At 36.8% G+C, this 21179-nt stretch overlaps 1 protein-coding gene across 1 annotated transcript; it reads right to left on the bottom strand.

The window, feature by feature from the left end:
• Positions 1-8880: 8880 nt before the first annotated feature.
• LOC128238633 (uncharacterized) lies at positions 8881-19516 on the bottom strand. The gene is made up of 3 exons (XM_052954749.1): positions 19168-19516; positions 13310-13673; positions 8881-12172 (listed from the first exon to the last, which is right to left on the bottom strand). The coding sequence occupies exons 2-3, from the start codon at positions 13621-13623 to the stop codon at positions 10837-10839; spliced, it is 1650 nt and encodes a 549-aa protein (XP_052810709.1). The 5' UTR covers positions 13624-13673; positions 19168-19516; the 3' UTR covers positions 8881-10836.
• Positions 19517-21179: the final 1663 nt, after the last annotated feature.

Below are 21179 nucleotides of genomic sequence, written 5' to 3'. Positions count from 1 at the left end.
AATCCAAAATGTATTAATTTTTGTTATGTCTAGCTAAATATGTAGTTTAAATTGTTAAAAGCGTTATAAATGACCGCCGGCCTGAGAAAACGAACCTTATCGCATTTCCGAGATATTGACGGAATTGCACGAAAACTCCTGAAGAAATGCGGAAATAAATACATAAATAAAAAGAAAGTAACTGTTTGAAAAAGTCAATTTTTATGGCGAAAACAGCATAATATTTGATATTTCGATGTATCAGAAGGTTGAAAGATGGATGATTAAGAAGTAAGTATAATTCCATTCATGAAATATACTTAAAATTGATTTTATTTTCAATCGTCTGCAAGTGAAAACTAAAGACGCTTTCTCAAAGTACTAATGCAGAAAGGTAAGCATATGGTTCATATAAAAGTTAATTTATATACATGATAACTTTTCACCATTATACAATGATGACAATAATGTTTCTACATATATCCTAATTATAATGAGAAAAACACACAAAAAACGCCTACCTACCCTACCTGTCTTTGAAAAGGATGTAGCTCTCAACATAACCATGAATTTGCTTTGACCAAAGGGTAAGAGTGATCTAAAAGAATAGGTGTTATCTATCATCCAAGAGGAAGGTGTCTGCCTCTTACCGAAGAGGTTGTGGGTTAAATCCTTACGAGGGTGAGAGTGGTCTAGTGGTAAAGATATCTGCCTCTCACCGCACAGATTGTGGGTAAAATCTCCACCAAGATGAGAGTGGTCTAGTGATAAAGGTGTCTGCCTCTCATCCAAGAGGTTGTGAGTTAAATCCCTACCAGGGTGAGAGTGGTCTAGTGGTAAAGGTGTATGCCTCTCGCCCAAGAGGTTGTGAGTTAAATTCCGACCAGGGTGAAAGTGGTCTAGTGGTAAAGGTGTATGCCTCTCACCCAAGAGGTTGTGAGTTAAATCCCTACCAGGATGAGAGTGGTCAATTGGTAAAGGTGTCTGCCTCTCACCCAAGAGGTTGTGGGTTTCATCCCCGCCAGGGTGAGAGTGGTTTAGTGGTAAAGGTGTATGGCTCTCATCCAAGAGACTGTGGGTTCGATCCCCACCAGCGTGAGAGTGGTTGTTGGTTTGATCATCACGAGGGTGAGAGTGGTCTAGTGGTGAACGTCTTGGTCTCTTACCAAGGAGGTTGTTGGTTTGATCATCACCAGGATGAGAGTGGTCAAGTGGTAAAGGTATTTGCCACTCACCACAGAGGTTGTTGGTTTGATCATCACCAGGGTGAGAGTGGAGTAGTGGTAAAGGTGTTTGCCTCTCATCAAGGAGGTTGTGGGTTTGATCCCCACCAGGGTGAGAGTGGTCTAGTAGTATAAGTGTCTGCCTCTCATCGCAGAGGTTGTGGGCTAAAACAGGGTGAAAGTGGTCTAGTGTAGGTGACAGCATTTCATCCAAGAGGTTTCAGGTTCGAACAAGGGTGAAAATGTATTGTCAAAGGTGTCCGCCATCACCTAAGGGGTCGTATGTTCACCTAAGAAGTTGTAGGTTTTATCCCCGCCAGGGTGAGAATGATCTAGCGGTTAATGTGTTCGCCTCTCACCGAAGCGGCAGTGGGTTCAATTCCCACCAGCGTGAAAGTGGTCTTGTGGTGTAGGTTTCACCATTCGCTCAATCAGCTGTGGGGTCGATCCCCACCAGTGTGAGAATGGTTTAGTAGTAAACGTGTTCGCCTCGCACACAAGAGGTTGTGTTTTCGATCCCCACCAAGGTGAGAGTGGTTTAGTGGTGAACGTGTTAGCCCCTCACCCAGGTTGCAGGTTTCATCATGGGCCACCAAGGTAAGCGTTGTAAAGTGTTCATCCTTATCCCAAGGGTTTGTACGTAGGTTTGATCCCGACCAAAGTAAGAGTGATCTATTTGTATAAAAGTTCGTTATATCAGCTTTCATCTGTTTTCACAATCTAGCTTAAATAGATTGGTTCAAACCAAGCTCGTTGATAAAGAGAGGCCTTTGTATTAATAAAAGAAGTGTGTATACAATCGTCTTCGTTTCAAAAGAAAGAACTTTGCCTTTACAAGGCGCATCAATATACAAGACAATCTGAATTGTACTGTAAATAATCGATTACCTGTGCTAAGGTAAACTTTTCAATTAAAATCACTTAAGACCAACAGAACAAAAATTGAACTAGAATTTAAATGCACATTTGTATTCATATTCACTGGTGTAACCTTTATAAAACTTATTGAATATGGGGGCTATGTTAACGCTCATAGGGATCCCTGATTATAAACGGGCCGTGATATTGATTTAAGAGCCAGGTGTTATGAAATGTTTGCAACTTTTTAAATAACATTGAATCAAACTTGCTGCGAGAAAAATAATAATAATAACAGTATTCCCTTTTTATGTCCGAAAAAGAGCCTTTAAAAACTGTAGTATTGTAGTATTTGTTATAACGTAAATAATATTTGTCATCGAAATATTTATCTCATTACTCATACAGGTGTGGTCGAAGGGAGACAACTCTATCTTGTTGAGCCCCATAGGGTTGCGTCCCATGTTATTGCTGCTCAATTTTATCAATCAAACAAAAACCTGATTTATTTAGCATTATCAATTTGCTCGATTAATTTTTGTAATTGTTGAGACCAGAATATGTGTTGTTTATCTCTCATTAGTACAGAACCACATGAGGATTCTTTATTTGACCGTTGCAGACCTCCTTTTCTCAGTGAAGATTGTGCGCTTTGTTGTTTGGCTTCTGATATCGGTATTGGTGTTTGTTTTTTCGTATAAAACAGCGATTTCTTGATTAATAACACATTTTAATATACAAAAATAGAAAACATTTCATGTTGTACCTGTATAACGTAACTAATGGGAAATTAGTACTTGCTTTAACATGACAGATAGGATGTTGCATGTCTAAAAATGAAATAAAAGTACAGTCGAGCTCCGTTGGCTCGAACTTCCTGGGAACGTGTTAAAACCAGTTAATTACCTTTATTTAATTTCAACCATTGAGCAACTCAGGCAGTATTCTGTTGAAAAATCATTTCCTATAACATACAATTATTTCAGAATAATTAAAAAAACGACAGCATTATATATACTGGTATGATACATAAGCCTATACTATATTAGCACATGGTTCTAATATTTCCTAAATTCTTTCTTCTTCTTTTTAAAAAAGTTAAACATGCAATATTCTTTAAAAGTTATTCAGCGACGTGTTTAAACCAATGATACACGAAAACGTAGGACGTTATATATTTCGGCTATTGCTTTATGGAAATGTGTTTTGTCGGTTGCATTCGTTGAAGAGCAAATTCTGAATTGCGGATGATATTTTTTAATCGTAATAAACAACTATCTAAAATGCAAATTAAATTCTGACGTTTCTTGTATGAACGCAGTAGGGTTAGCGAATATCCATTTACGTTTAGTTTGTGTCAAATACTTCTGGCAAAAAATGTAAAGAGTATGTTCCTGATACTGATACCTCTAGTGGAAGCAAAGACGTTATATACTGATACCTCTAGTGGAAGCAAAGACGTTAAATACTGATACCTCCAGTGGAAGCAAAGATGTTAAATACTTATACCTATAGTGGAAGCAAAGATGTTAAATACTGATACCTCTAGTGGAAGCAAAGATGTTAAATACTGATACCTCTAGTGGAAGCAATGATGTTAAATACTGATACCTCTAGTGGAAGCAAAGATGTTAAATACTTATACCTATAGTGTAAGCAAAGATGTTAAATACTTATACCTATAGTGGAAGCAAATATGTTAAATACTGATACCTCTAGTGGAAGCAATGATGTTAAATACTGATACTTCTAATGGAAGCAAAAATGTTAAATACTGATACCTCTAGTGGAAGCAAAGATGTTAAATACTTATACCTATAGTGGAAGCAAAGATGTTAAATACTGATACCTCTAGTTGAAGCAAAAATGTTAAATACTGATACGTCTAGTGGAAGCAAAGACGTAAATTACTGATACGTCTAGTGAAAGCAAAGACGTTAAATACTGAAACGTCTAGTGGAAGCATGTACGTTAAATACTGATAGGTCTAGTGGAAGCATGGACGTTAAATACTGATACCTATAGTGGAAGCAAAGACGTTAAATACTGATACCAATAGTGGAAGCAAAGACGTTAAATACTGAACCGTCTAGTGGAAGCAATGACGTAAATTACTGATACCTCTAGTGGAAGCAAAGACATTAAATACTGATACCTGTAGTGGAACCATGTACGTTAAATACTGATACGTCTAGTGGAAGTAAAGACGTTAAATACTGATACGTCTGGTGGAAGCAAAGACGTTCATTACTGATTCGTCTAGTGGAAGCAAAGACGTTCCATACTGATAGCTCTAGTGGAAGCATAGACGTTAAATACTGATACTTCTAGTTGAAGCAAAAACGTAAAATACTGATACGTCTAGTGGAAGCAAAAATGTTAAATACTGATACCTATGGTGGAAGCAAAGACGTTAAATACTGATACCTCTAGTGGAAGCAAAGACGTTAAATACTGATACCTCTAGTGGAAGCAAAGACGTTAAATACTGATACGTCTAGTGAAATCAAAGATGTTAAATACTATTACCTTTTGGTGGAAGCTAAGACGTAAAATACTGTAACATCTAGTGGAAGCATGGACGTTAAATACCGATACCTCTAGTGCAAGCAAAGACGTTAAATACTGATACCTCTAGTGCAAGCAAAGACGTTAAATACTGATACCTCTAGTGCAAGCAAAGACGTTAAATATTGATACCTCTAGTGGAAGCAAAGACGTTAAATACTGATACCTCTAGTGGAAGCAAAGACGTTAAATAATGATACCTCTACTGGAAGCAAAGCCGTTAAATACTCATACCTCTAGTGGAAGCATGTATGTTAAATACTGATACGTCTAGTGGAAGCAATGACGTTTGATACTGGTAGCTCTAGTTAAAGAAAGGACGTTAAATACTAATACGTTTATTGATAGCAAAGACATTAAATACTGATACCTCTAGTGGAAGCATGTACGTTAAAACTGAAACGTCTAGTGGAAGCAAAGGCGTTAAATACTGATACCTCTAGTGGAAGCAAAGGCGTTAAATACTGATACCTCTAGTGGAAGCAAAGGCGTTAAATACTGATACCTCTAGTGGAAGCAAAGGCGTTAAATATTGATACCTCTAGTGGAAGCAAAGGCGTTAAATACTGATACCTCTAGTGGAAGCAAAGGCGTTAAATACTGATACCTCTAGTGGATGCAAAGACGTAAAACTGAAACGTCTAGTGGAAGCAAAGACGTTAAATACTGATACCTCTAGTGGATGCAAAGACGTAAAACTGATACGTCTAGTGGAAGCAAAGATGTTAAATGCAGATACGTCTAGTGGAATCAAAGACGTAAAACTGATACGTCTAGTGGAAGGAAAGACGTTAAATGCTTATACGTTTAGTGGAATCAAAGACGTAAAACTTATACGTCTAGTGGAAGCAAAGACGTTAAATGCTGATACGTCTAGTGGAAGCAAAGATGTCAAATGCTGATACGTCTAGTGGAATCAAAGACATAAAACTGATACGTCTAGTGGAAGCATGTACGTTAAATACTGATACCTCTAGTGGAAGCAAAGGCGTTAAATACTGATACGTCTAGTGGAAGCAAAAACGAAAAATACTGATACGTCTATTGATAGCAAAGACGTTAAATACTGATACCTCTAGTGGGAGCAAGAATGTTAAATAATGATACGTCTAGCGTAAGCATATACGTTAAATACTAATGTGTCTAGTGAAAGCAAAGACGTTAAATACTGATACGTCTAGTGAAAGCAAAGACGTCAAGTACTATATACGATATAATTAGTTACTGAAGCGTGTCACTTTTGAACATTTTCGAAAAAAATGGGCCAGGATTTTTTGCAAAATCGTTGTCTGTATTTTGTAAAAAAAATGACTTTCATCATACATTTAGAGTCGAAATTCTATGTTTTAATACTACAGTGTACTTTCACTGGTAAAAAACATTCCTGTGTTTACTGAAAAGATTATAAGTTTTTCTGCAAAACCACAATCTATTATCATTCTGTTCTTTCTTTTTATATCTTGGAACAAAAGTGTAACAAATAGCCCCAGATTATATATATAATGTTAAAGATGCACTCTTACTCCCACGTAAGATTTACAAAAATTAATACATTGTACCACTGTTTTAATATATCAAAAACGATGAATAAATGTCCTAAACAATGGCTCTTATGAAGGATACCGAGTTGAATTTCAAAGAAAGGTGCAGAATACACGGTATTTCTACCTTTTGAGACTATAGAAGACTACAGTAAATCTTTAAGCACTCACCAATCATTTAATATTTTTGCGTTTTCAGCTATTAAATACACGGTTACAATTTCGTTATCAGTAATTAATATTTGCCATAAATGCATTATTTAGTAAGTAATAATATGTTTAAATTACTCAAAAGTTATGTTTGTTATACATATTATATGTATTAATTTTAAATAAGAGTGTCATTTTAAGACAAGTTTCAGGTTACATACATTTCAAACAATTAAGCCCCAAATTTAATATACTGATAAGACAATTTTCAGGGTACATACCTTTTCAAACAATGATAAAGTGTATTTTTTGTTGATATATAAATTTAAACTACAGGTGGTCCAATTTTTTGGACAAAATATTTTTTGCACTCCTTCTTTAAATAATTAATTATTTGTCTGAAGCACTTTTGATATTGTGAAAGAATTGCAAATACATGTCACATACAATGTATTTACCTACTAGTTTGTACTATTATAAATTCAATAACTTCCATCCGGGGAATATTTAATTTTATTTTTAAAATATCATATTTCATGTCACACAACATTCAACTTTGTTCATTGTGTAAATAGGTGTACTGATAATCCTGAAAATTTGCATTGCAAGCCCATTTTTAAATATACATTTGAGGTAAACATTTCATTATTGTGTACATGACACTTTGTAATTGATCAACAAATTCCCCGCATTAGTCACGGCTGGCAGAGAGCCATATTGATTTAAGGGAAGCAAATCGTTAAACTATATGTAGCCATCATCTATTGGAGTTATCTTTCTCAATAACAAGTCGCATCAACTGTCGTTGATTTAAAATGTACATATACAATTTCTCAAGCATCTTAATCACCTACAGTTGATGATTAATTGACAAACAATGAAACAACATTGTTATGCATCAGTCAATTGTAAACACGTCCCAGGTCCGAGGGAATACCGGGGATAGCTGAAGAAATGGGCTGTGTTTTCACTTTTCAGGTGGCCCCGCAGTGCTGGGTAAATGCGGTGGTTTTGTATTCGCGCAAAATATAGCGGGGAATGGGCCTTACCTAGGGTCCCTGAACGCGGGGCATTTGGCGGGATTTTACCAACTCTTCGTCCCCGCAGGGCGGGGATTTTACCCGGGTTGGATGGACCGAAAGTCAAAGTCCCCGCTATTCCCCGGACCAGGGGGGGGGGGCGTGGTTAAAATTGATTGGTGCATTTATCTTTTGCTTTACATTTATCTAAGAAGAAAGGTAGACGTTATACCTTTAACGACCACATGACATTATGTTAAACCAACATGGCGGGCGCATTTGCAAGATTACATGACATTATGTTTAACCAACATGGCTGGCGCATTTGCAAGACCACATGACATTATGTTTAACAAACATGGTGGGCGCATTTGCAAGACCACATGACATTATGTTTAACCAACATGGCGGGCGCATTTGCAAGACTATATGGCATTATGTTTATCCAACATGGCTGGTACATTTGCAAGACCACATGACATTATGTTTAACCAACATGGCGGGCGCATTTGCAAGACCACATGACATTATGTTTAACCAACATGGCTGGTACATTTGCAAGACCACATGACATTATGTTTAACCAACATGGCTGGTACATTTGCAAGACCACATGACTATATGTTTGGGCCGTAGGATTGGGACTCCTCTTTGCTTGACATCAATTTAGCGTGCGTCTTGCAAATGTGATATTGTCTTTACGCGTCAATAACATACAGCAAATTAATTTCAACTGCATTTGAACATAAACAACCACCAATATTTGACCTTAGAAGTACGGGCAAGGGTCTTGCCCGAGTCACGTCGTCTTGGTTTGTCAAACACATGTGGCAAGTTATTTTGATATTTGTACATACATTCCATAGTATTCAAACACTAAGTGTACCTTAAACTTGAAGGTTGTAAGCGACACATCGTCAAGTTATTTCAGAATATGTCCATACAAGCGAAAGTTACAGCCTGGACACGAGACTAACGGAAGGACGGACGGACGGTACGGACGAACGGACGATGCAATTTTCATATGCCCACCTTCGGGAGCATTAAACCTACTCAAGATTAAACGGTGAAAGGTGTGGATAGACTGAAAAGACAAATAGACAAACAGGTAATTACTTGAGGATACCTGTGTTTTGTTTTAGCGTGTCCACAACAATACACAGTTGTGCAGAATATTAAATATATCTTTTCTCAGTGACCGTTGACCTTCTTTTCTCAGTGACCATTGACCTTCTTTCTCATTGACCGTTGACCTTCTTTTTCATTGACCGTTTGACCTTCTTTCTCAGTGACCCTTGACCTTCTTTTCTAAGTGACCGTTGACCAAGATTGTGCGTTTGGTTGTTCGGCTTCTGATATCGGTATTCGTGTTTGTTTTGTTCGTGTAAACCATCAATTTCTTATTAAATACCACATTTTAATAGACATGTTATACCAATTATAATAACTTAACTAATGAGAAATTATTACTCGCATTAACATGACAGTTGGGATGTTGCATGCCTAAAAATGCAATAAAAGTATAACACAACTGAAGCGATCTTTAAGAAGAAGTTATTTTATTTAAATCAGAAGAAAGCTTGGCACGTTGTTTAACAATTCACATCATTCCGAACACATCGGCCATTTTTATCGAAAACAACCTGAGATGTATATGGATGGTTTACAATGTCAGAAATCCGCTGCAAGCAGATCGCGTAGTAATTTAATTTAGCTGTTAAAATTACTGACTTGACTCTTGGAAATCTTATTTATGTTTGCAATAATAAAATTCACTGGCAATCAATTGAATCTTAGATCAACAAATACAAGCTTAAAAACTGAATTAATATTTAATGATATAATTTTACGAACTACTTTTACTAATATACCGGCATACATCCGAGGATGTTTTCGATAAAAATGACCGAGGAGCTCCGAATAAATTCACATATAAGACACCAATGGCTGATTGTGCAGGACAACGACTTGAGTTAAAGACTTTTAAACGTGAAATATTTGATCATGTGCTCACATATTTAAAACCTGAATATTCGTCAGATTTGTTTGAAATACATAATGAATAGGAAAATGGTTCCATTTGTGAAAAAAGCATAGGGCTGCTTAGGAAGGTGGACAAAGGTAAGTATATATACAACATTTACATAATTTCCTAACAATTTTTTAAATCAAGCGTCTCACTAATCGTATTGTATTACAACCAAATACAATCTGAACTTATAAAGTACAGTTATATACCAAGACTTATTGCTGAAGGGCCTCAAAGCTGCACTCTCGAAGATATACCATGTTTACAAAAAATATTTTTTGTCTTGGAAAGAGCAATTTTTTGCGTAAATATCTGCAAACCAATAATATAAGATTGTTGACAAAAATCAGATCGTGCATTTTCATATTACCGTCCAAAAATTAATGTTTTATGGCTTAAACCGTTACTAACGGTTTAAGAAAATGCATTAAACATCAATTTTTGAACTTAAATATAAAAATCTGCGATCTAATTTTTGTCAGCAGTCGTATATAACTGGTTTCCATGCATTTTCGCAAAAATTTGTTCGTTCCAAGACAAAAAATAAAAAAGTTGTCAATACGTACACTCTGTGAGAGTGCAGCTTTAAGATAAAACAACGCTATCAGGGTGTTTTAAGACTGATTTTAGAAAAAAACAACGGTATAATAAATTCTACTGTTTTATAAAATCGAAAAGGACTTAAAATATTTATAGTCGAACCCCGATGGCTCGAACTCTTAGGGACCGGCGAAAATACCTCGGAAAAATCGAGTCAAGCGGGAATTATTACATGCAGTATAAAGAAATCAGTCCTTTACATCAAGTTCGAGCCAACGGGGTTTGACGGAAATTGAAGAATGACTTGACAGATTTGGCAATGATAACTATAATCTATCTCAATAATGAACTTTAACTATATACACCTGCTTGTTCAATAAGAAAAATGAAAACAACATGTGAAACATAAAATATGAAAAACAAACTCTTCAACATCAAAAAACGAAACAATTAAGTAAAATGAAAAAAAATAAAAATAATTGCTTTATGTGTGAATACAAAACATGAAACGTTTCTAAACAGCATGAAATCAATGTGAATGCAAAATCCATTGGCAAATATTATTAGAATAGAACAAAACATAATAGAAAGTATATTAACAATAAAACATTACACCATTAAACTGAAACTGTTTATGACGTTTATTGTGGAAATTTTATAACCTTAAGACAGGGGTTTTGCAAGCGACACCTCGTATTGCCGTCGAACACATTTGTTTCAAGTTATTTTAAAATGCCTTATGCATGGCCATATTGTTGACGCCAACCCAGTTGTACGCTTGCCGAATTTCTTGTCCACCCACGTCTTGGTTTTCTTAGTAAATCCTGGTATGAAATATGCTGGCATTCAATGACAAAACTAAAGCCAGCCTGCTTAATTTAACAATCGAAGTAAAGATATGCATATTCTTTTGCATACCAGGGTCCAATTCAACACGACTTTAAAACAGTTATATTGTAATTCTCAAAACTCCCAACCAAGAAGGTGGAGGTCTGTTCACTGAACCACACTGACTGAGGCGTACTCAAGCCATCAACCTTCCTGGCCACTGTGACCAGCTTCTGTCTTCCCTCATGGTCTATCTGTAACACAGTGTCAGACGCGAACCCACACACAAACACATGGCCGCTCGGGCTGACACATAATCCATGTGGTCCTTGTAGGTCAGCATCTTTTAATGTTGAAAGCACTCGACCAGTTTTATCAAGTGTTGTTAATTTAGAATCAGCTTGAGTTATGACATAAATCCTCTCCCCATCAATAGAGACAGCACATTTGATTTGCAAGTCAGAACCATAGGCTTCATAGATCTTCTTTACGAATGTTCCCTCTATTGTGTACAGGTATATGGCATCATTGGAGCTAACAAACAGCTGACTCTGATGGTGCGCAATGGACCAGGTTTCATGATCTGTGGTGAACTTTCTCACTGCTTGTAGCTTACCTCTGGTCAATGTGAGAAAATGGACCTCGTTACACCATGAACTTTTGTTTAAAAAAGCTACAGCAACATCATTGTCTGTTATATGACACAAATGTAGAGGACGACCAGGAAGATTATAGTGATCAGTGACACGGTACTTCCTGTTCAATAGCTTCACTCTAGAGTTGGCATAGTCTGCAATAACCACCTCACCACCCGGCAACTCACATATACATACAATATCGCAGACAGCATCATCCGCCTCTATTTTTACACTATATTTAGCAGAACTCTGAGTCTTGTTCACATGAATTCCTTCAATGTTGCCAAAGTTGTTTAGGTTTCTAAGAAATGGAACAATATTTTCATCTGACTTGAACTTCATTCCGTCCTTCTGTCGTATTACTTGCTCGAGACACTTGGCTTCACTCAATTTAGACTGGCATTTTCTGTACCCAATGTAAGAACTGGTCTCCTTGTTCTTGCCAGTGATCTTCTGGAGCTGCTCAATCATGGTCTTGAGTTGGTCATGCATTTGGGCACAGGTTTCTAAATCATCTTTTATGGACTTCTCTAAATCTTTCATCATCCGGTCCAACTGTTCAAACGTCTTCCTCTCAAGCTGGTCCAAGATTGTATTAATGTTTTTACGTAGAGCTTTCACTTCAGCAATGATGTTATTGTAGGAGTCAATTAGTGAATCTTGATCTTTCGTCCTGACATTCTTGAGCTCACCAAGACTGCTCCTCATCTTGTCCACTGCTGCTGGAAGCTGCTTGAACTCTGCTGTTTCCAGGAAGCCTCTGGCGAGGTCAGGCAAGTGATTGATACTGCTACATAGCCTGGAAAACATCGACTCATACGTATGATGTGTACCACCATTTCATGAAAGAAACAAAATAATGTGAGTCTATTTATTAACAAGTACACCTCATTGCATACATTTCATGTCTATAAAATTACTGAAAAACAGGATTTTATTTTGTTAAAAAACAAGACCCCCCCCACCCCAATAATCCGTTACACAACATTTTGATGATGGGTGAAATGGAGTGGATTATGGGTGGAGTGTTGATGAGGTGAAATTTTTATCAAGGGAACATATGAAATTCATAAAGAGGTTATGACTTGGAGTTGACATGAAATCTATGGCTCAAATCTTTGACCTTTAATGTTGACCTTGACCTTGAGCCAGCACACCTGAAATCTGGTTTATGCATACTAGGTATCGTGTAAATGTGGTTAACACATACCCTTCTTTCATTAAATTCTATGAAAATGTTTACCTGTCCTTTAATAGACTGTGCAGGTGCACATGTTATGTGTATTCTGCTTGTCGTCTATATGAAGTGAAATTTGTTGTAAGTTTAACGACATTTCTTGAAGAGGTTGATGAGATACGGAGCCCACAAAAAATATATGGCTCGAACCTATGAACTGGGACCGTTACCTTGAGCTTGCGCGCCTGGAAAGTGATTTCTGCGTATTATCTTGATGTGGTGAACATTTGACACGTTTTAACGATCATTTAAAAAAAATCAGGCGATACGGAGCTAACACAAAATCTATGGCTCGAACCTTTGACATGAATCTTTGCCCTTGACTTTGAGCCGGCGTGCTTGGAATATGGATTCTGCAAGTTGTCTTGAAGGGGTAAACATTTAACCCTAGTTTCGGGGAAATCCTTACATTGGTTAAAAAGGTACGGAGCAGACATAAAAGCTTTCAATTACACCTTTGATCTTAAAATTGTGACCTGAAATATTGGTTCTGCACATTGTTCCATTATGGTTACAATTTGATCAGAGCTTTATAAAAATCCTTCAAGCCATTTACGAAATTCAGAACGGACATGAAAATGTGACAGTCAATAAAGACATAAAAACAGACGGACAGATATGATAAACGCATAGCGGGAGACATAAAAATAGCATGTAAATTAACAGTGATCAGCTAATAGCCTATGGTAAAACTCTCACCTGTGGTTAAGGGCCACACAGACACTGCAGCACAATTCCTGGTGGTCATCACAGTGGACCTCTAGCTTGTTGCCATGTTGGTCACATATATCCATGGAGAACCCAGCCCACTTCTTAATGTCTCCACGCCCATAAACAACATGTTTCTTGAAATAACCCCCATGTAACTTCACACACTTATCACACATATAGTGTTCACACTGTGGGCAGAAGTGCTGGGCTTCAGTGTTAAGGTCATTTTCCTCACAGGTGGAACAGCTGTAGTCATGAATCAGGTCAGATCCTTTGTAAAACGAGCCAACTCCAGTGGCCATATTTTTGTTTTATAATTGTGAAATTACTGTTTATTTTAACTCTGAAATGTCTGTTGAAGATGTGTTATTTCAATCATTATAATCATAACTATCCCAAAGTGATTTCAATTTCACAAAAGCCCTACAAACACATTTAGCATAACGTTTTATTATTCACAAAAGCTTAAACCGCCATTACTGTGACAAGTTTAAACTGATTGTTGATAATTGGAAATGTTCCCAATATTTCACTCAACCAGGAAGTATAAAACAATCGAAGATCACCTTAATCTTTAAACCTACGAGACTAAGATAAACAAACTTATGTTTAGACTCCAACCAATCCAAAATGTAATCATTTTTGTTATGTCTAGCTAAATATGTAGTTTAAAATGTTAAAAGCGTTATAAATACATGATACCTTTTCACCATTATACAATGATGACAATATTGTTCCTACATATAAACCTAACTATAATGAGAAAATACACAAAAAACCATGAATTTGCTTTGACCTAAGGGTAAAAGTGATCTAAAAGAATAGGTGTTAGCTATCACCTAATAGGGTGTGGGTTAAGTCCGCACCAAGATAAGAGTGGTCTAGTGGTAAAAGAAGATGTCTGCCTCTTACCCAAGAGGTTGTGGGTTAAATCCTCACGAGGGTGAGAGTGGTCTAGTGGTAAAGATATCTGCCTCTCACCGCACAGATTGTGGGTAAAATCTCCACCAGGATGAGAGTGGTCTAGTGATAAAGGTGTCTGCCTCTCATCCAACAGGTTGTGAGTTAAATCCCTACCAGGGTGAGAGTGGTCTAGTGGTAAAGGTGTATGCCTCTCACCCAAGAGGTTGTGAGTTAAATCCCCACCAGGGTGAGAGTGGTCTAGTGGTAAAGGTGTATGCCTCTCACCCAAGAGGTTGTGGGTTAAATCCCTACTAGGGTGAGAGTTGTCAAGTGGTAAAGGTGTCTGCCTCTCACCAAGGAGGTTGTGGGTTTCATCCCCGCCAGGGTGAGAGTGGTCTAGTGGTAAAGGTGTATGGCTCTCATCCAAGAGATTGTGGATTCGATCCCCACCAGCGTAAGAGTGGTTGTTGGTTTGATCATCACCAGGGTGAGAGTGTTCTAGTAGTGAACGTGTTGGTCTCTCACCAAGGACGTTGTTGGTTTGATCATCACCAGGATGAGAGTGGTCAAGTGGTAAAGGTATTTGCCACTCACCACAGAGGTTGTTGGTTTGATCATCACCAGGGTGAGAGTGGAGTAGTGGTAAAGGTGTTTGCCTCTCACCAAGGAGGTTGTGGGTTTGATCCCCACCAGGGTGAGAGTGGTCTAGTAGTATAAGTGTCTGCCTCTCATCGCAGAGGTTGTGGGCTAAAATCCAAACAGGGTGAAAGTGGTCTAGTGTAGGTGACAGCATTTCATCCAAGAGGTTTCAGGTTCGAACAAGGGTGAAAATGTATTGTCAAAGGTGTCCGCCATCACCTAAGGGGTCCTATGTTCACCTAAGAAGTTGTAGGTTTTATCCCCGCCAGGGTGAGAATGATGTAGCGGTTAATGTGTTCGCCTCTCACAGAAGCGGCAGTGGGTTCAATTCCCACCAGCGTGAAAGTTGTCTTGTGGTGTAGGTTTCACCATTCGCTCAATCAGCTGTGGGTTGGATTCCCACCAGGGTGAGAGTGGTAAGGTGGTAAAGATGTGCGCCTCGCACACAAGAGGTTGCAGGTTTGATCCCGGGCCATCAAGGTAAGCGTGGTCTATTTGTTTAAGTGTTCATCCTTATCCCAAGGGTTTGAACGTAGGTTTGATCCCGACCAAAGTGAGAGTGATCTATTAGTGTTCATCCTTTACCCAAGAGGTTGAATCCAAACCAGGGATCCATTCTCATGGTATATTGGAAAGGACACCCCCATGAATCAAAAACAGAAAGTTCGTTACATCAGCTTTCATCTGTTTTCACAATCTAGCTTAAATAAATTGGTTCAAACCAAGCTCGTTGATAAAGAGAGGCCTTTGTATTAATAAAAGAAGTGTGTATACAATCGTCTTCGTTTCAAAAGAAAGAACTTTGCCTTTACAAGGCGCATCAATATACAAGACAATCTGAATTGTACTGTAAATAATCGATTACCTGTGCTAAGGTAAACTTTTCAATTAAAATCACTTAAGACCAACAGAACAAAAATTGAACTAGAATTGAAATGCACATTTGTATTCATATTCACTGGTGTAACCTTTATAAAACTTATTGAATATGGGGGCTATGTTAACGTTCATAGGGATCCCTGATTATAAACGGGCCGTGATATTGATTTAAGAGCCTGGTGTTATGAAATGTTTGCAACTTTTAAAATAACATTGAATCAAACTTGCTTCGAGAATAATAATAATAATAACAGTATTCCCTTTTTATGTCCGAAAAAAAAAGTCTTTAAAAACTGTAGTATTGTAGTATTTGTAATAACGTAAATAATATTTGTCATCGAAATATTTATCTCATTACTCATACAGGTGTGGTCGAAGGGAGACAACTCAATCTTTTGTTCCCCATAGGGTTGCGTCCCATGTTATTGCTGCTCAATTTTATCAATCAAACAAAAACCTGATTTATTCAGCATTATCAATTTGCTTGATTAATTTTTGAAATTGTTGAGACCAGAATATGTGTTGTTTATTTCTCATTAGTACGGAACCACGTGAGGATTCTTTATTTGACCATTGCAGACCTCCTTTTGTCAGTGAAGATTGTGTGCTGTGTTGTTTGGCTTCTGATATCGGTATTGGAGTTTATTTTTTCGTATAAAACAGCGATTTCTTGATTAATAACACATTTTAATATACAAAAATAGAAAACATTTCATGTTGTACCTGTATAACGTAACTAATGGGAAATTAGTACTTGCTTTAACATGACAGATAGGATGTTGCATGTCTAAAAATGAAATAAAAGTACAGTCGAGCTCCGTTGGCTCGAACTTCCTGGGAACGTGTTAAAACCAGTTAATTACCTTTATTTAATTTCAACCATTGAGCAACTCAGGCAGTATTCTGTTGAAAAATCATTTCCTATAACATACAATTATTTCAGAATAATTAAAAAAACGACAGCATTATATATACTGGTATGATACATAAGCCTATACTATATTAGCACATGGTTCTAATATTTCCTAAATTCTTTCTTCTTCTTTTTAAAAAAGTTAAACATGCAATATTCTTTAAAAGTTATTCAGCGACGTGTTTAAACCAATGATACACGAAAACGTAGGACGTTATATATTTCGGCTATTGCTTTATGGAAATGTGTTTTGTCGGTTGCATTCGTTGAAGAGCAAATTCTGAATTGCGGATGATATTTTTTAATCGTAATAAACAACTATCTAAAATGCAAATTAAATTCTGACGTTTCTTGTATGAACGCAGTAGGGTTAGCGAATATCCATTTACGTTTAGTTTGTGTCAAATACTTCTGGCAAAAAAATGTAAAGAGTATGTTCCTGATACTGATACCTCTAGTGGAAGCAAAGATGTTAAATACTGATACCTCCAGTGGAAGCAAAGATGTTAAATACTTATACCTATAGTGGAAGCAAAGATGTTAAATACTGATACCTCTAGTGGAAGCAAAAGTGTTAAATACTGATACCTCTAGTGGATGCAAAGACGTAAAACTGAAACGTCTAGTGGAAGCAAAGACGTTAATACTGATCCTCTAGTGGAAGCAAAGACGTTAAATACTGATACCTCTAGTGGAAGCAAAGGCGTTAAATACTGATACCTCTAGTGGAAGCAAAGACGTTAAATACTGATACCTCTAGTGGAAGCAAAGACGTCAATACTGATACCTCTAGTGGAAGCAAAGGCGTTAAATACTGATACCTCTAGTGGAAGCAAAGGTGTTAAATACTGATACCTCTAGTGGATGCAAAGACGTAAAACTGAAACGTCTAGTGGAAGCAAAGACGTTAATACTGATCCTCTAGTGGAAGCAAAGACGTTAAATACTGATACCTCTAGTGGATGCAAAGGCGTTAAATACTGATACCTCTAGTGGATGCAAAGGCGTTAAATACTGATACCTCTAGTGGAAGCAAAGGCGTTAAATACTTATACCTCTAGTGGAAGCAAAGGCGTTAAATACTGATACCTCCAGTGGATGCAAAGACGTAAAACTGAAACGCCTAGTGGAAGCAAAGACGTTAATACTGATCCTCTAGTGGAAGCAAAGACTTTAAATACTGATACCTCTAGTGGAAGCAAAGGCGTTAAATACTGATACCTCTAGTGGAAGCAAAGGTGTTAAATACTGATACCTCTAGTGGATGCAAAGACGTAAAACTGAAACGTCTAGTGGAAGCAAAGACGTTAATACTGATCCTCTAGTGGAAGCAAAGGCGTTAAATACTGATACCTCTAGTGGATGCAAAGACGCAAAACTGATACGTCTAGTGGAAGCAAAGACGTTAAATGCTTATACGTCTAGTGGAAGCAAAGATGTTAAATGCTGATACGTCTAGTGGAATCAAAGACATAAAACTGATACGTCTAGTGGAAGCATGTACGTTAAATACTGATACCTCTAGTGGAAGCAAAGGCGTTAAATACTGATACGTCTAGTGGAAGCAAAAACGAAAAATACTGATACCTCTATTGATAGCAAAGACGTTAAATACTGATACCTCTAGTGGGAGCAAGAATGTTAAATAATGATACGTCTAGTGTACGCATATGCGTTAAATACTAATGTGTCTAGTGAAAGCAAAGACGTTAAATACTGATACGTCTAGTGAAAGCAAAGACGTTAAGTACTATATACGATATAATAAGTTACTGAAGCGTGTCACTTTTGAACATTTTCGAAAAAAAATGGGCCAGGATTTTTTACAAAATCGTTGTCTGTATTTTGTAAAAAAAATGACTTTCATCATACATTGAGAGTCGAAATTCTATGTTTTAATACTACAGTGTACTTTCACTGGTAAAAAACATTCCAGTGTTTACTGAAAAGATTATACGTTTTTCTGCAAATCCACAATCTATTATCATTCTGTTCTTTCTTTTTATATCTTGGAACAAAAGTGTAACAAATAGCCCCAGATTATATATAATGTAAAAGATGCACTCTTACTCCCAGGTAAGATTTACCAAAATTAATACCATTGTTTTAATATATCAAAAACGATGAATAAATGTCCTAAACAATGGCTCTTATGAAGGATACCGAGTTGAATTTCAAAGAAAGGTGCAGAATACACGGTATTTCTACCTTTTGAGACTATAGAAGACCACAGAAAATCTTGAGCACTCACCAATCATTTAATATTTTTGCGTTTTCAGCTATTAAATACACGGTTACTATTGCGTTATCAGTAATTAATATTTGCCATAAATGCATTATTTAGTAAGTAATAAAATGTTTAAATTACTCAAAAGATATGTTTGTTATACATATTATATGTATTAATTTTAAATAAGAGTGTCACTTTAAGACAAGTTTCAGGTTACATACATTTTCAAACAATTAAGCCCCAGATTGTATATACTGTTAAGACAAATTTCAGGGTACATACCTTTTCAAACAATGATAAAGTGCCTTTTTTGTTGATATATAAATTTAAACTAAAGGTGTTCCAATTTTTACAAAGTATGTTTTGCACTCCTTCTTTAAATAATTAATTATTTGTCTGAAGCACTTTTGATATTGCGAAAGAATTGCAAATACATGTCACATACAATGTATTTACCCACTAGTTTGTACTATTATAAATTCAATGACTTCCATCCGGGGAATATTTAAAAAAAAATATATCATATTTCATGTCCCACAACATTCAACTTTGTTCATTGTGTAAATAGGTGTACTGATAATCCTGAAAATTTGCATTACAAGCCCATTTTTAAATATACATTTGAGGTAAACATTTCATTATTGTGTACATGACACTTTGTAATTGATCAACAAATTCCCCGCATTGGTCACGGCTGGCAGAGAGCCATATTGATTTAAGGGAAGCAAATCGTTAAACTATATGTAGCCATTATCTATTGGAGTTATCTTTCTCAATTACAAGTCATCAACTGTCGTTGATTTAAAATGTACATCTTAATCACCTACAGTTGATGATTAATTGACAAACAATGAAACAACATTGTTATTCATCAGTCAATTGTAAACACGTCCCAGGTCCGAGGGAATACCGGGGATAGCTGAAGAAATGGGCCATGTTTTCACTTTTCAGGTGGCCCCGCAGTGCTGGGTAAATGCGGTGGTTTTGTATTCGCTCAAAATATAGCGGGGAATGGGCCTTACCTAGGTTCCCTGAACGCGTGGCATTTGGCGGGATTTTACCAACTGTTCATCCCCGCAGGGTGGGGATTTTACCCGGGATGGATGGACCGAAAGTCAAAGTCCCCGATATTCCCCGAACCTGGGGGGGGGGGGGGCGTGGTTAAAATTGATTGGTGCATTTATCTTTTGCTTTACATTTATCTAAGAAGAAAGGTAGAAGCTATACCTTTAACGAATACAGAACTAATGAGTAGCATAACGCATTTGTTGCATTTCCCAATGACATTCACAAAATGGACACTAAATAAAGCTTGACCGCAGATAAATAAAAGCTTCGAAGAGGAAGTTCTAATTTCAGCTGTTGTTGTTCTTGTAGTTGTTGTTGATGTTGTATTTCTTGCTTTTTTGTTGCATTTTGTCTTATTTACCTCTATAGAAGAGTTAGCAATAGATAACAATGGACTCTTTTTATTAAAAAGAATGGCATTTACAGCTATTTTGTAATGTCAGCTCTGTATGGAAGCGTATATAGTATATACTGATAATTTGATAATGTTGTCTTTTAAACTTGTTTTATGTCGACTTAACGATTTTCAGCTAGGACGATTTATTTTTATTGATATAACAATAGCTGACCATGCTATGTCGACTTCATATTTCGCCAGTTAACTCTGACACTAGGACAATTTATGCAAAAGGTCAACCTGTGACAATAACACTGTCAACATATCCAGTTAAAATTTGACACCTACTCAAGTTATAGTTACAGGCCTTTAAGCCGTATGTGCACATCATCACTGGTAAGATGTATAAAAAGTCCCATGTGAATATCTTAACAGTTATTAGAACAAGAGTTATGTACCTTAGCAGTACATGTTTGTATTATCACTGGTAACATGTATACAAAGTCCTATGTGAATATCTTAACAGTTATTGGGACTAGAGTTATTAACCTTTGCTGAACATGTTTGTACTATCACTGGTAACACGTATACAAAGTTCCATGTGAATATCTTAACAGTTATGGGGACTAGAGTTATGTACCTTTGTTTTTGGCCAAGGAAAACACGTGTACAAAGTTCCATCTTGAATAAAGTTTGAATAAAGGCCAAGGTTCAACTTTGTACCGACGCCGTTAATGCCGATGAAGAACAAGGCTATGACAATTACTGGAACTCGACTTTTCATCTTAAACAAAAAACTTGGCCAGAGCATTGGCAAGACCACATAACATAATGTCTAACAAATATAGCTTATACAATTGCAAGACCACATGACACTATGATTAACCAA

This window comes from Mya arenaria, chromosome 6, assembly GCF_026914265.1.
Source record: "Mya arenaria isolate MELC-2E11 chromosome 6, ASM2691426v1".
Lineage (NCBI taxonomy): Eukaryota > Metazoa > Mollusca > Bivalvia > Myida > Myidae > Mya > Mya arenaria.
Note: the sequence above shows the minus strand (reverse complement) of the source record. Positions and strands in the feature narration are given on the sequence as shown.

Excerpts from the sequence above, each read along its gene's own strand:
- LOC128238633 (XM_052954749.1), bottom strand. The coding sequence starts at position 13,623 with ATGGCCACTGGAGTTGGCTCGTTTTACAAAGGATCTGACCTGATTCAT. Across the intron at positions 12,173-13,309 it reads TGTGTGGCCCTTAACCACAG|GCTATGTAGCAGTATCAATC; the intron begins GTGAGAGTTTTA and ends GATGTTTTCCAG.